This window comes from Chinchilla lanigera, unplaced genomic scaffold (assembly GCF_000276665.1).
Source record: "Chinchilla lanigera isolate Chin_1 unplaced genomic scaffold, ChiLan1.0 scaffold00052, whole genome shotgun sequence".
Lineage (NCBI taxonomy): Eukaryota > Metazoa > Chordata > Mammalia > Rodentia > Chinchillidae > Chinchilla > Chinchilla lanigera.
In genome coordinates this window covers 3,174,341-3,187,829 of record NW_004955453.1, presented here as the reverse complement: position 1 = coordinate 3,187,829, position 13,489 = coordinate 3,174,341, and the positions used below count along the sequence as shown (strand labels likewise).

At 60.6% G+C, this 13,489-nt stretch overlaps 2 protein-coding genes across 3 annotated transcripts in view; one reads left to right on the top strand and one right to left on the bottom strand.

The window, feature by feature from the left end:
• The window catches only part of LOC102012921 (chromosome unknown open reading frame, human C2orf82), a gene marked incomplete in the record, with an annotated part of 4,982 nt that extends 4,776 nt beyond the window's left edge, over positions 1 to 206 (top strand). Inside the window, 1 exon segment of the mRNA XM_013519900.1 lies at positions 49 to 206. Within this exon segment, the coding sequence (XP_013375354.1) occupies positions 49 to 158 (110 nt within the window).
• A 1,584-nt stretch (positions 207 to 1,790) lies between these two features.
• Ngef (neuronal guanine nucleotide exchange factor) overlaps positions 1,791 to 13,489 on the bottom strand; it is a 103,214-nt gene continuing 91,515 nt past the window's right edge. The window contains exons 6-16 of one of the 2 annotated variants that reach the window (XM_005395362.2): positions 12,595 to 12,755; positions 12,089 to 12,241; positions 8,900 to 9,029; positions 7,310 to 7,384; positions 6,014 to 6,103; positions 5,339 to 5,502; positions 5,092 to 5,247; positions 4,310 to 4,389; positions 3,643 to 3,747; positions 2,485 to 2,698; positions 1,791 to 2,110 (exon numbers count right to left, since the gene is read on the bottom strand). In XM_005395362.2, the coding sequence (XP_005395419.1) occupies positions 2,508 to 2,698; positions 3,643 to 3,747; positions 4,310 to 4,389; positions 5,092 to 5,247; positions 5,339 to 5,502; positions 6,014 to 6,103; positions 7,310 to 7,384; positions 8,900 to 9,029; positions 12,089 to 12,241; positions 12,595 to 12,755 (1,305 nt within the window). In that variant the 3' untranslated portion in view covers positions 1,791 to 2,110; positions 2,485 to 2,507. Of the gene's footprint in view, positions 2,699 to 3,642; positions 3,748 to 4,309; positions 4,390 to 5,091; positions 5,248 to 5,338; positions 5,503 to 6,013; positions 6,104 to 7,309; positions 7,385 to 8,899; positions 9,030 to 12,088; positions 12,242 to 12,594; positions 12,756 to 13,489 lie in introns of both variants that reach the window. The other variant, XM_013519899.1, reaches the window with a different exon arrangement.

The following is a 13,489-nucleotide window of genomic DNA, read 5'->3' as shown; positions in this document are numbered from 1 at the left end:
CGGGCTGGGCCGGGCGTGCCGGGCGTGACCCGTCCCCGTTCTCCGCAGGCGCGCTGGGGCCGGGCGCCATCGCGGCCATCGTCATCGCTGCCCTGCTGGCCACCTGCGTGGTGCTGGCGCTCGTGGTCGTCGCGCTGCGAAAGTTTTCCGCCTCGTGAATCAAATAAAGGAGCCGCGCAGGCTGGCGCGCCACTCTGCGGCACCCACCCTCGTGCGCCTGTGTCCGCGCATGCGCGAGCGGGCGGGGCGGGGCTCGCGGAGCGAGGCACGCGCGCTGGGCCACGTGCTCAGGGGAACGCGCGTGCACGAGAGCGGCCCACGCGGTGCGCGTGCTCGCTCCTCCGTCTGCGTCTCGGCCGATCCTGTCCTCCCCGCCTCTCCGCGCACCCTCGTGCCCGGTGCGGACAAGGGCTCAGGAGGGAAGCGAGGGCCGCAGCCCTGTGTGCGGCACCGGGTTACTTTTTAGGGGTGTCCTTTGGCTCTGAGGGACCCTGCCTGCTCGGAGAGCCGCAGACCCTCCACTCGGCCCGCCCCGAGGACCTCTGTACTCCCGGGAGACGCAGGGATGGCATGAGGCGAGGGGCGAAGCCCACGCGATTTTCTTGTCCCCTCCCCCGACCCCCTGGTTGGGTTGAGCCGCCTTTCTCCCGGCTGCGGGCTGCGCTGGGGTGGGCGGGAGACGCCTTTCCCACGCGGCTGTGCGCCGCACCTGGGAGCTTCTGCGGAGGGAAGAGGGGCCGGCCGTCCACCTGCTCCTCCCGTAGGTCGCCCTGGTGCGCTGACCTGCCCTGGCCCGCGCTCTTCGGCCTGGCGGGAGGGGTTTCCTGGTGGCCGTCCTGGAGGTGCGGCTGTGAACTTCTGCAACCCCTTGGGGAAGGTTTATTGCAACAGGAGGGTTCCTGGGTGAGGATGCATAGGGGAAAGGTCTTCGCTCCTCTTCCCCCTTTTATTTTTGGAGAAGGGAGTTTTGCTATGGTAGCCCCCAATTGCACAGAACTTGCCATCCTCCTGCTTCAGCCTCTTTAATGCTGGGATACAGGCATATGCTACCACGCCCGGTTTCTTGCTTTTTTTTTTAAGACTGCCCCCACTGTAGCAGTCTCCCCCAAACACATCATGGCTTAAACCTTGGTTACAAAACGCCGTTGAAATTTCTTCACATAACCTTGAGTAGCCAGCTTCAGAGAGCTGAGCCCAGCGCCTGGGCCACTGCCAGTCCTAATCCTGGCTCCTCCCCACTTTTGGGGCCCGGGATGCCAAGCCGGGACCTCTTCATTCATGGGCCGGGGCCCCCCTCAGCTGACCCACGATGTGCAGAGGACGCCAGGAGGATGCCAGGGGCCTGCAGTGGCTGTGGAAGATGCTGCAGGTGCCCTGGCTGTTTCTCCCAGACTGGCCTGGGTGTGAAAGAGAGCGAGCCCTGGCCGAGTTTGGGGCTCCCCGGAGGGACTGCTGTGGGGGTGCAATGGCTGGGCCTGGGAGGAGCTGTGCCACTGAAAGCCAAGAGAGTGCAGGCCCCGCTCAGCCCCAGGCCCGCGGTCACATCCCCTGGGGACCCGCTGTACTTCCCACGGCCTGAAGGCCTCCCCAGCACCCGCACATGGCCCTCTCTCTGTGGAGCCGCCCCACAGTTCCCCCCCGGCCTGATCCCAGCTCTCTCCTTCCCCGGACATAGCCTCTCCTTGGTGCTGTCCCTGGGTCCCCTCCCACCAGGGCTCCCTCCCGGCCCAGCACCAAGCACCTCACCGCTGTGCACATCAGGGCAATAAAGAACAGACCTGCCACCCTGACTCGGTATGTGATGCTTCTTTAATGCAGCCGGAAATGGTATTTGCTTTTCTTGGAACCGTAACTGTACAGGATGCAGTGACCAATTCATTCCGTAAGACCCCTGGGCTCCCCAAGGGGCCAGAAAACACAAGTTATGCTGGCCGCGGAGAAGCCGGAGCGGGTGCTCAGCCAAGCCCTCCTGGGCCTGCGAGGCGCGGGCAGCTGTGCAGCTGGGGTGGCCGAGGTGCTGGAGGGGGACGGAGGTGGCCGGGCTCCTCCCGGCAGCCGGAGACGGAGGGCCACTCCGGAAGCTGTCAGGCAAGGTTGGCCCTCTGGGTGCCTGGTAGGGAAGGACGCGTGCAGTGCGGGGGATCACGACAGCCGTCACTTTCCGCCTGACCCTGCCAGGATCACCTGGCTCTAGGCCGCCGCCAGTCCGAGGAGGCCCCCAAGAGATGAGGGGGGCGGTGGTGTAACACCGCCTGGCCCTCCTCCTCTGCGGATGGTCAGGCAGGCACTGTTTCCAGCCTGTACATCAGTGCCAGCGAGGGCTGGGACCCTCGGGCGGGCACTCACTGCGTGGGCAGGGGCGGGACATGCACCTGGCCACCAAGGCTGCCTGCGGCGCCCTGGCCTGTCCTTCCCAAGAGCCCAAGAGCCCTCTGCGTCTGTCAGGGTCCCCACCAGCCTGCTCCCCTGCCCACATCCTCGCACCAGGCTGGTGCCCGAGACGGAGGTCATTGCCGATTCCGGCTGCCCAGCTTCCTCCGGTCCTTATTCTGGCTGCGCTGAGGGTCGTCCATCTTGTGCACACGGAAGCACTCCTTGAGGTTCTGGGAGCGGATTTTGGGGTTCAGGATCTCCTCGGTTGTGCAGCTGGGGAACCAGCCTCTCTCCTGGTCATGCAGACGCTCCCCGAAGATCCACCCTGGGAGGGAGAGTGGCAGTCAGGCGCCCTGTGGGCCTGAGGCCTGGGGGTCAGCTCCACCCAGCCAGGCTCCTGTCTGTGCGTGGGGCAGAGTTGGGGGAACTGCATTGCTGGGAGCTGGGGAGGCCTGCGAGCTGTGGGTACTGCTGCGCAGGTCCCCGCGGGCTCTGCATCTCCTCACGGAAACCTCAGTAACCCCACCAAGGCCAGGAGCCGCCAGGGGCCCCCCCTAAGGCCAGTGCATCCGAGGGCTGTGGTGGTGCTGGCCGGCCACTTGATCGTCCTGCTGAGCTGCAGGACCGTCTCTCGCTGGGCAGCACCTCCCAGATCTCCCCCTGCAGAGGCCAGCCAAGAGCTGGTGACACCTGGAGTGCCCCACCTTCTCCCTGCTTTCCCGTCTTCCCGCCCCAGAGACCTTTGCCAGGGCCTGGGCCTGTGGTGCGTCCCCTGTGTGGGGGCCCACACCGTGTCCTGGACAGGTCACCCGGGAGGGTGTCAGGCTGTGTGCCCTGGGGAGCGGGGAGGAGCCCAGGACTTTGGGGATGAGGTAGAGGCCAGGGCCTGGGGAAGAGGAGCTGGGCAGAGAGAGGATTTGGTGCACCAGGAAATGTGCATGTGGAAAGGCGCCAGGAGGACGGGGTTAGATCCCTCATCAACGCCCCGTCTGCAGGGCTGGTGGGAATGGGGCGCTTCTTAGCCCCCCCGGGGCCCTGAGTCCGTGTTCGGGGGCTTCCCGGGCCCTCGCCGCCCAAATGGCATTGGGGTCAGCGTGCTGCAGGGGGGTGCAGGGCTGCTCCCGCACTGTGGTAGGAGGCTGAGGCCAGGCCTTGCCCGGACAGGCTGAGGGACGGCACAGTGGTGTCTGAGCGCCAGAGGAAGCAGTGGGTACTTAGCCACCAGCGGCACCAGGCAGCGGAGGGGCTCACTGCAGTCCGGGGCCTCACCGTCTTCTGTCTTCTCCAGGATGTTCAGGATGTCTGCCAGCTCCAGCGTCAGTTCGTCCGGCTGCTGGGCCACGTACGGGTGCACGCACTGCACCTGGGGGCAGTCTGCGGGCAAGAGGGAGGGCGTGGTGCGTCCCCAGCATGGGGTCCCCTGCCCTGACCCACACCTGAGCCAGCCCAGGACGGCTTGGAGCAGCTGCCAGGGATGGGACACGGGCTCCCCAGTAGCCAACAAACGGTTCCTCTCGCGGAGGGGAGGGCCGGCTTCCAAGCCCCCGGGGAGCTGGGGAGGCAGCAGGGAAGGGGACTCCCAACTGCAGGCTGCTCTCAGCTCTGACGGCAAGGGCGCTGGCGCTCAGCGCTGGGACCGCTGTGGGGCTCAGGACAAAGGGTGGCAGCAGGCTCGTGTGCCCTGGGATTGTGTATGCTCTCCAGACAGCTGGTTCCCCGGAAGCACCCTCCAGGTGGGGTTCCCAGTTCCTCCCAGCGTCCTGCTAAGAGCTGTTGCTTTAGGCCCAGGTGTGTCCACTCTCTGCAGTAACCATCCCATCTTGGCCACGCTGGGAGCCAGCACTCCTGGTGAGGGGCTGAGCTTGGCGGGAACTTCCCCCAGCACCACGAGGTGCTGCTGAAGCTGAGGCCTGAAGCCACCTCGGCGGGGACTTACCCAGCAGCCGGGACGTGAAGGAAACAAACTTGGTCCTCCTGTTGGGGGCTAGTGAGGTCATCCAACGCTTCATCTCACTCCTGGCACAGGGAAGAGGACATGGCCCACCGCAGACCAAGGGCAAAACCACCCCGGTGGGAGGTGGTGGCCACCCGTGGCCCAGCCCAAGGCTGCACTAGGGACAGCTGGGCCCAGAGCCCAGGGTCAGGTGGGGCCTACAAATTAACTCCAAAAGCGCGTTTGGAGCAGCTCCACTGAAGCTGTGCTTTCTCCGCCGTGCAAAGATGGGAAAGATTGATGTCCACCCTTGCCTCAGTGCAGGCCCTGGCAGGGGAGGACAGGGCAGGCGGGGACTGGGGGTGGCAAGGGACAGAGGAGAGGGAGGAGGTGCCCACAAGGGAGTGCTGGGCCCTGAGGCTCACAATGCCTCTCCCATTTATCCTCAGAGAGGGGCAGAGGTGGACGGCAGTCACACAGCAAATGAGGGGGCGGGGAAGGCGTCCGTTGGCCCCCAGGTTTTAATGTCCCATCCGGGAACAGGGACACACCCTCCGTCCGAACCCCCCCACGGGCACGTCGGGACACAGGCACACACTTGGCCACAGCACGCAGGACCGTGCCGTCTGCCCGCCCACAGCCCGACACTAACAGCCCGGCACAAGTCCGCAGGGCCCGGCGGCAGGATGGGCACTGTGTGGGGTCGGGTACGCCCGAGCCCTGCTCCCCTGAGGCTTCCAAGAGGTGTCCTAGGTGCCTCCTGGCGGGCCCTGGCCGGCACTCACTGAGAGGACGCCTTCAGCATGTAGGTGGCCTCCCGGTCGTCTGCGTTCTCCAGCAGCCGTAGGATGAACACGTTGGCCAGCGTCTGGCCCTGGTCCTCCAGCTCCTCCACTCGCAGCAGGCCCCGCGGGGCCGAGTCGAACACCTGGTACTTGTCCCTGGGAACCGCGGTGGTGGGACAGGGTGTCGGTCCAGGGGAGCCCTGGCCACACGGCCCTGCCCCGCAGGACAGCCCCCCTCGCCGCTCACCCCGGGATCTGCCGGCAGATCACCAGCAGGTCGTTGAAGAGGAAGAGGTAAATTTCCCGGAAGAGTTTCTTGGTGCGCAGCGTGCGGGAGGTCTTGGGGCCCGACATCTGCTGCAGCTCGCCCTGCTTCAGCAGCCAGCGGGAGTGCGAGATGATGGGGACCGACTGGGGGGAAGGAGGCCGGCGTCGCCATGGCGCTCCTCTGCTCCCGGCCCAGGGGTGCCTCCCGGCAGCTGTGAGGCTCTCGCCTACCCTGCCGCCCGCCTGGGTCCGACACAGGGAGACAGCAGCTCTGAGTCTGCGCAGGGACTCGTGCCTGGGCGTGGTACACAGATGTGTGCCTGTGTGCGTCGGGTGTGTGTGTGTGTGTGTGCATGTATTCCACACTACATGTGATCCCTGCATGGTCCATCACTATACTCTGCTCAAGGTCACAGCCAGTAGCCCAGAGTGGGATCCAGCCAGGGCACCCGCTGACTGTCAGGCAGCAGGCCAGGTAGGGGGATCCTTGCAGGAGCGGGTGGGGTGTCGCTGCCTGGGGGCGGGGACAATGGCTTGGGTCAGGCTCACCTTGATCTTTTTTTTTTTTTTTTCCTTTGGTACTAGGAATTGAACTCATGACCTCAGGCTTGCCAGGCAAGTGCTTATGCTGCTGAGCTATATCCCCGGCCCTCACCTTGATCTTAAACTCCATCTTCTTCTGAATGCTGATCATTTGCTCCGTGCGGCTCATCTTCCTGACACCCTCATTGCACGCTTTTACCACCTGCAACGAGGAGGAGGAGGGCACAATGGGCCAGGTCACCTGAGGGTCCCCGGACACCCCTGTGACCAGGCATGGCACTGGTCACGCAGGACAGAGCCCCGCACCACACAGAGCCACACGCGGTGGTCCTGGACATCGAGCGCGATGTCAGAGGCAGGCACTAGGGTGTGTTCTATGCAGAGCCGTGTAGAATGAGACCGTCACTGAACTACATGTGCCCCTCGTAAGAGGGGACTGAGGTACAGGTAGCTATGGTGCATCTGTGCAGCTGAGTGCTATGAGCGCGGAAAAGCTCAGTTAACTGTGTGTGTGCTGAGCAGGAGAGCAAAGCCTGGGGCTTGGGAACCACAGTCTCTTTTTGCAAAGAACGCCAGCGTGTGCGGCGTGTGCAGACATCCATCTGGAAGGCAGGAGGCAGCCTCTCAGCTGTAGGTGTGGGACAGCCTGGCATCTCTATTACCGCCTTTTTGCTTACGAGCATTTTTTGAATTTTCTTGTTTCAAGCATCAGTTACTTTTATAAAGTAGAAAAAATATTTATTTTGAAAAAGTAAGCTATGAGAAACAGAGCGTACCTTTCATTAAAAGAAAAAGGAAGGTGGGTGTGGTGGCGTACGCCTATAATCCCAACAAGTGGGAGGCTGAGGCAGGAGGATGTCAAGCGCAAGCCTAGCTCAGGCAACTTAGCAATAAAAAAATTTTAAAAATGGTTGAGGATGTACCTCAGTGTGAAGGTCCTGGGTTCCCCCCAGCCAGAGGAAATGAGCAAAGAACTCCAAGTACAGAACAGGGCCTGGCCCTGGGGTGGCCACAGGGAGACCCCTCGGGGCCACGTGGGGCCCTCACAGCCCACAGCACCCACTTGAAGGCCTTCTATGGCCCAGCACGGCAGCTGCTGCCCAGTGGGGCTGGATGGATACCGACTGATGGGGGACAGCGCACAGGGAGGCTCTGGCTGGGGGCGCGGAGGCCGCCCAAGCCATCATCCGCACAGAGCAAAGGATCACGGCGTCTGGGCGGCGGAGGCTCTGCTTGAAACACATCAGCAGGCTTCCCGCCCACGACTTTTTTTGTCTGAGACAGGGTCTCACTATGCAGTTCAGGCTGGCCTTGAGCTCACTACGCCCACGCCTTTTCCTGACTGCAGAAGCAAGTCTTAAACTGCACGGTGCCATCGCACAAGGACACCCGGGGGGCAGCCACTCACCATCTCCAGCTCCCTGTGGGCGTCCAGGGCGGTGCACTCACGCTCCGACCGCTCCTCCACCCTCTTCAGGATGTTCTGAGCCAGGACAGGCAGGTTACTTCTGGGCATGGCCCCTGCCCTCCCTGCCACCCTCGGGCTACCCCCCCCCACACACACACACAGTATGTGAGCCCACAGCCCCGAGGGGATTAATAGGCTGACGCCATCTCTGTTCTGTCCCACGGGGACTTCATGCTTGGGGGAGGGTCCCTGCCTTTCTTCTGAGGCTCTCACTAGAAGCCAGGCCACCACTGTCCTAAGGCTTCGTTAACTTTGTCCCTAACAGGAAACAGGCCTTTTCTCTAATTGTTCGGTTTTCTTCAATTAGCGGAGTAAGTCCGGACTTTGGCCCCGCGTGCGGTTTCCGCCCCGCTGTCCTCACCGAGCCAGTGGACTCTGACCTGCTTTGTCTCAGCAGAAGGCCTGAGCGCAGCCGAGCCCTGTCCCGTCCTCCCAGCTGCCACGTGTGGCATGTGGCAGGGCCTTGACGCCACCCAGCTGCTCTTTTCCAAGGTTACCTGGCTTCCTCTGCCCAGCCAAGCCAGGGCCCATGGGCCACACCGAGGCCTCCCCGCCCCTCCTTGCCATGCATGGCCATCACTAACCCTGCGGCTGTCGGTCCTCTGCTCCCAAATCTGTGCCCACTGACCCACACGGTGCAGGCTCCGACTCTCCTTGCTGGCATTAAAATCCTGCCCGACGAGGCCCCTCTGGTGGCCTCTGAGGAGGACACATGGGTCCTCTGGCTAGGTCCACACTTGCCCCATCAGTCTCCTCTTGGTGTGTCCAGCTGCCTGACCTGCGACCTCCCTGGCTGCGACTCCCAGGTCACCCTGTCAGAGCCCGGCAAGAGTCCCTTTCCGCCTGGTGCCAGTGGCTTCCTGCAACTCAGGACGTGACCAGATGGTCCTCCCTGGTGGCCCCAGGGCAAGGCAGGAGCCCCTCAGGACGCCCGTCTGTCTACCCCGGGACGCTGCACCTCGCACCCAGCCCAGGCCGTCTCCTCCAGGTGTGGCCCAGCCCCGCTCCTTCCCCAGTGGCCCTTCTCCTGAGCACCACAGATGCCGGAACTTGAACCCTGACCTCTCCCTTTGACCTGAGCTCCGATTCCCCATGGCTCAAGCCCCTCTGCCTGCACCGCCTCACACACACCCAGCAGTGTTCCCCGAGCTCCCTGCTGGGAGCCTGTCTGTGCACCTGGCTGCCCCAGGGTCTTTGCATACCCAGTTCCCTTTCCCCAGACTGCTCTTCCTCCATGTGCTCACCTGGCCAGCTCCTCCCAAGGCAAGTCTCCCCTGAACTGTCCTGTCTTTCCCAACCATTGCACTGACAGTGGCCAGAGTCGCCCCTTACTGGGGTGCCCCATTTATTGCCCCAGGTATCGGTCTGTCCTGCTGGAATGCGGCTCCCTGCTGAGGAAGTGCTTGGGACCCAGTAGGTGCTTAACTGGCATTTGCTGAACAAGTGGATTTCCTGGAAAGCCACCAGCCCGGACAGCGACCACAGATGACAGAAGGGAAGAGGCGGTGCGTGCAGAGGGTTAGGCTGTACCTGGACCAGCAGCTTGAGGCGGGTGATCCTCTGGAAGGGGAGGATGAGGAAGGAGGAGAAGGGCAGGCCCTTGCACTTGGGGTCGAGCTCCAGCTGCGCAATCAGCTCCCGGAAAGCTGCCTTCTCCTGGCTGGGGACACAGACGTGCAGCAGTGGGTCTCAGGCCAGGCTCCGACCACAAGCGCTTCCATCCGTCAAGATCCCCCCAAGGAGGCAGCCCACGGGCACAGGAAACGTGGCACCTTCCTTCCCTCCGTCTCTCGCTTTTTTTTCATGGAAAAGAAAGCTGCTCAGGCACCCATCAAAGAACAATAGGGGCTTCGCATGCCCACCGGGAGCCTTAGCAGAACATGCGCCTGTGGGAGGGCAAGAATTCCTTGTGTGGCCAAGCCTGTACGAGACGCACACTTAGGTGACTTCGTGCCACAGGGCAGCACGGCAAGGTAAACCCACGGCGCACCACACCTGCCAGGGGCAAGGAGCTGGTGCCGACAGGGCTCAGGAGCTGAGCCACAGGGCCAGGCCCACGTGACAGGGACAGCCGTGGCCTGCCTGCAGCAGCTTGGCCAGGTGCTCTGTGCTCACAGGCATGGTGAAGGGTTCACCTGGGATTCTTGAGCACTGCCCTTAGTAGGGATCCAAGTGTATGGTGAATGTTTAATTTTTTAAAATGATTACAGTAGAAGATACACTGCCACGAATCCCCTCAAAATCCTCCCTGTTGCGTTGGACACATCCCACCATTCTTGCCACTTTCTGAAGCAGTTATGGAAGTCCTCTTTCCTGAGTGTCTTTACGAGATGTGTTCAAAACTACACTGGGTGCTGCTGCTGAGTCCCAGCCAGTGGAAGGGCAGGACCATAAAAACACGACTCCGTGTCCTCATCCCGCTCATTCACTGGATCAGGCACCACGCGACTCCTCGCTCCTCTCCGAAGTCAAAATGACCGCGAAAGGCGAACGTTTGGAGTCAGTTCAGGACATCCAGGCAGCCGCAACAGCGCCACTAAAGACACTCATGAAGAGGACTTCCAGAGCTGCTGCAGAGGGTGGCAAGATGGAGGGAAAGGGGATAAAAAAGAAGAAGGGAAAAAAAGATGATGAAAATAGAGCTTTTGCAGACGGGAAGGGTACCAAAGTTGGAAGGGGCAGCGAGGCGGGGCAGCGGTGTGCTGTGTCGCGCACCCGCTCTCCGTGATAAATGAATCATTGCGTCCTGCAAACACGCGCTAATAAAAAACAGCGGCAAGAACAATGGGTAAGTATGTTCAAAATATGGGGGGGTATTCTGAGGGAGATTGTTGGCAGTGTGCCTTTTATTGTAATATATTTTTAAAAATTTAAATGTTTGCCTTACTTCATCACACCTGTACAAGCACCTACTTTGTGGGACTCGTCTTCCCAATGTTTGTTTTTTCTTTTGTTTGGTTGATTGGTTTTTTTGGTACCGGGAATCGAACTCAGGACCTTGAGCTTGCCAGGCAGGCACTTATGCCGCTGAGCTCTATCTCCGGCCCTCTTCCCAGTGTTTGATCTCAAAAGCAGCACATAATTCTCTCAAATTCCAATTCCCAAATACATACGTAAAACACCTGTGTCTGGGTACTCAGACTCTCAAACATCCACACTGAGCCACGTGGTTGGACAGAAAAGCCCAGGAAGCTCCGCGTTCAGATGCTGAGGAACCCTCAGGTCACCCCAGTTGCTCTGCAATCTGCCTGCAGGGCCAGCCCCATGAAACTGTGGCCGCCTTATCTTTAAGGACAGGTTTTCTGCTCTTAGCAGAAAAGAGTGTCCCCAGGACGGCCACCTAAGACCTGGCACCAGGCGGGGACAGGAGCCACTTCCCACCAATAACTGTCCTGTAGAGCCTGACCCTGCGTCTGTTTCTGGGATGGACAGAGGCCAGCGACCTGCCTGTGTGGCTTGGATATGATCCTGTTCTTCCTTCCCAACAGAGGCTCCTGAACTGGAGACCCTTCCGTCTGACTGGGACAGTTCCCGCTGGAAATGCCTCTGCCGCTCCAGGCAGAGCTAGAGAGCTCCCCGCCGACCCCAGCCACTTAGGGTGGGAGCATTCATGCAAAGAATTCAAAGAGGCAAGTTGACTGAAAAATATCCTGTCAACAGAGACTTCAAGGCCTGGGTTTGAAAGCAGAGTGGCGATAAACTCAAGAGCATTGCTGGGTAACTTCAGAGAGCCTCCTTCCCACCCAGACCTTGCCCGTTGCAAGTTCAAACCCCCTGCCCCAACTGCCTGGCCCTGGGCGCCCTGGCCTCACTCATCCCTGAGCTCCCGGTACCCAAGCCGACACCACGGGTCTGCAACAGACTCTCTCGGGGGCCAGCTGGATCGACAGCTCTAACTTTATCAATGGATTACTGCACTGATGAGATCGGAATTTCACGGCACCGCCGGGAGATGACGGAAACAGGAGGTGGAGCCTCATCACAGGGAGGGGACCACAGGGGCGTGAATGTGGGGACTGTCTGGCCCCCACCCACTTCCTCTCTGACTCTTTTGCTCCGTTTCCTGGTGTTATGCAGTGAAAAGCTTTCTTCTCGCTTGTCCTTCCACCATAACGTCTCCACCTTAGCACTGGCACAAAGGGAGCGGACCTTGGAACCTGTGAGCCAACACACAGCCCTCCTTTAAGCTGCGCATCTCCAGGATTTTGTCTCAGCAACGGAAGGGCGACAGGTATAATTTCTCATTGGTCTCTGCGGTCAGCAGCCACTAAGATGATCCCAGTGATCCCCCTGCCCCTTGCATTCATGACCTTGTAAAATCCCCACCCTCTGCACATGGCATAGGCTTATTTACTCTCTTCCACTGAAGAGAATATGATGGAGGTGATGTGATGAAAAACATAATAAAAATTGAGAAAAAATTAACAACTACAGCTTCCACAAGAAGCGTGCTTTCTTACAGTTCTTGCTCTCTTGCACTCCGTTCCTTGAGATGAGCTGCCCCATCAAGAAGCCCATGCGCCATTTGTATTTCTTCATCTGAGAAGTGTGTGTTCACTTCAGATGCCCATTTTTGGATTGGGTTTGGCACCGAAATGCCCTGCAACCTGCTGGATCTGCACTGTCCCTACCCTGGCCATTCCGTGGCCCAGCGGGACCCCCAGCGGGCACGCAGAGACGAAGGGCAGCGGCGGCACCGCCCCCACACGGGGCACTCACAGCAACTGCTTGTACGTCCTCTCCTGGTAGGTCTGGTTGCTGACGTAGGTGATGTAGACCGAGAAGTGGTCTGCCGCGTAGTGATACACAATGTCACACACGTCAGAGATGACGATGTTCTCCTCCATCCGGTGCTCCAGCTCCAGGAGGAACCTGCCAGAGACAGTGGCTGGGTGAGGGTCGGGACCATGTCCCTGGGTGGGACAGACCAGTGCGCAGCTAGTGAGACCGGGGCTTCCGGCACAGAGGGGACCACGGGGTGCATGTGGAGTCACTGCTTCCAGGAGGGGACAGCATGAGGAGCACAGAGACACCGGTGGAGGGTCCCTGGCTGGCACACCCAAGCAGATTGCAAGGTACCCAGGGCACCCACCGGCTGACTGCTGGGAGTGTGGTAGGTCTCTGATGTACGTCTTTAGCAAGTATATTTTACAGTGCAACACCCCAAACATGCCAGTGCAGCCACGCAGCGGCCCCGCAGCGGCCCCACCGGCCTCAGGCCTCACCGCTCACTGACGGCCATGACGTCCAGCACGTTGGAGAAGAGGATGTGGGCCTCCGAGGGGTGCAGGATCTTCTTCAGCCGCTCGTTCTCCATGAAGTGGGACACCAGCAGGTTCAGGCTCTTGTAGTAGGAGGCCTCGGAGGTGACCAGCTCGAACATGGCCTGCGTCAGAGGAGGTGGGCGATGGGAGAGGGGACCTGCGGTTGCCACCCCCGGAGGCCTGAGGGCACCCTCGGACGCAGAGGGGGCTGCCGAGCCCTGCGGTGTGGGGCTGCAGCACTGGCTGCTCCCCAGGCTGGTGGGGGACAGCAACGGTGCTGCTGGCCCTCCAGGCCAACCACCCCCGTGCAAAGCAGACAGCGCCGCACCTTCAGACACACGCGCTCAGTTTGCCGGGTGGGTAACTGGGGGCAAGCGAAGCCCCACACACAGAACAGGGAGAAACACGAGAGGCCAGGTCCACCTGGGGAGAGACGGGCAGGTGAGCGGGCAGGTAGAGGACCCCACTCCTGTGCGCCCAGAAAAACGTCCACAGGGAGGCCAGCCTCGACCCCAAATGGCTGGCAGGAGTGGAACTTGGGGGTGACCTTTAGGCTTTTTACTTTTGAATTGCATGCAATTCTTTTTTGTTTGTTCGTTTGCTTGTTTTTTGAGATAGGGCCTCTGTGTGTAGCCCAGGCTGGCCTCAAACTCTTGGGAATTTTCCTGCCTCAGCTTCTGAGTTCTGGTATTACAGGCGTGTGCCACCACACCCAACCAGGGTTGTCTGAAAATTTAAAATAAGTGTACTGTTCTTGTCAGTGTCGGATTTTACTTTTTCAATTTTTTGCGGTGCTGGGGATCAAACCTGGGGCTTCACACGTGCTAGGCTGAGCTATAACCTCAGTAGTACTGAG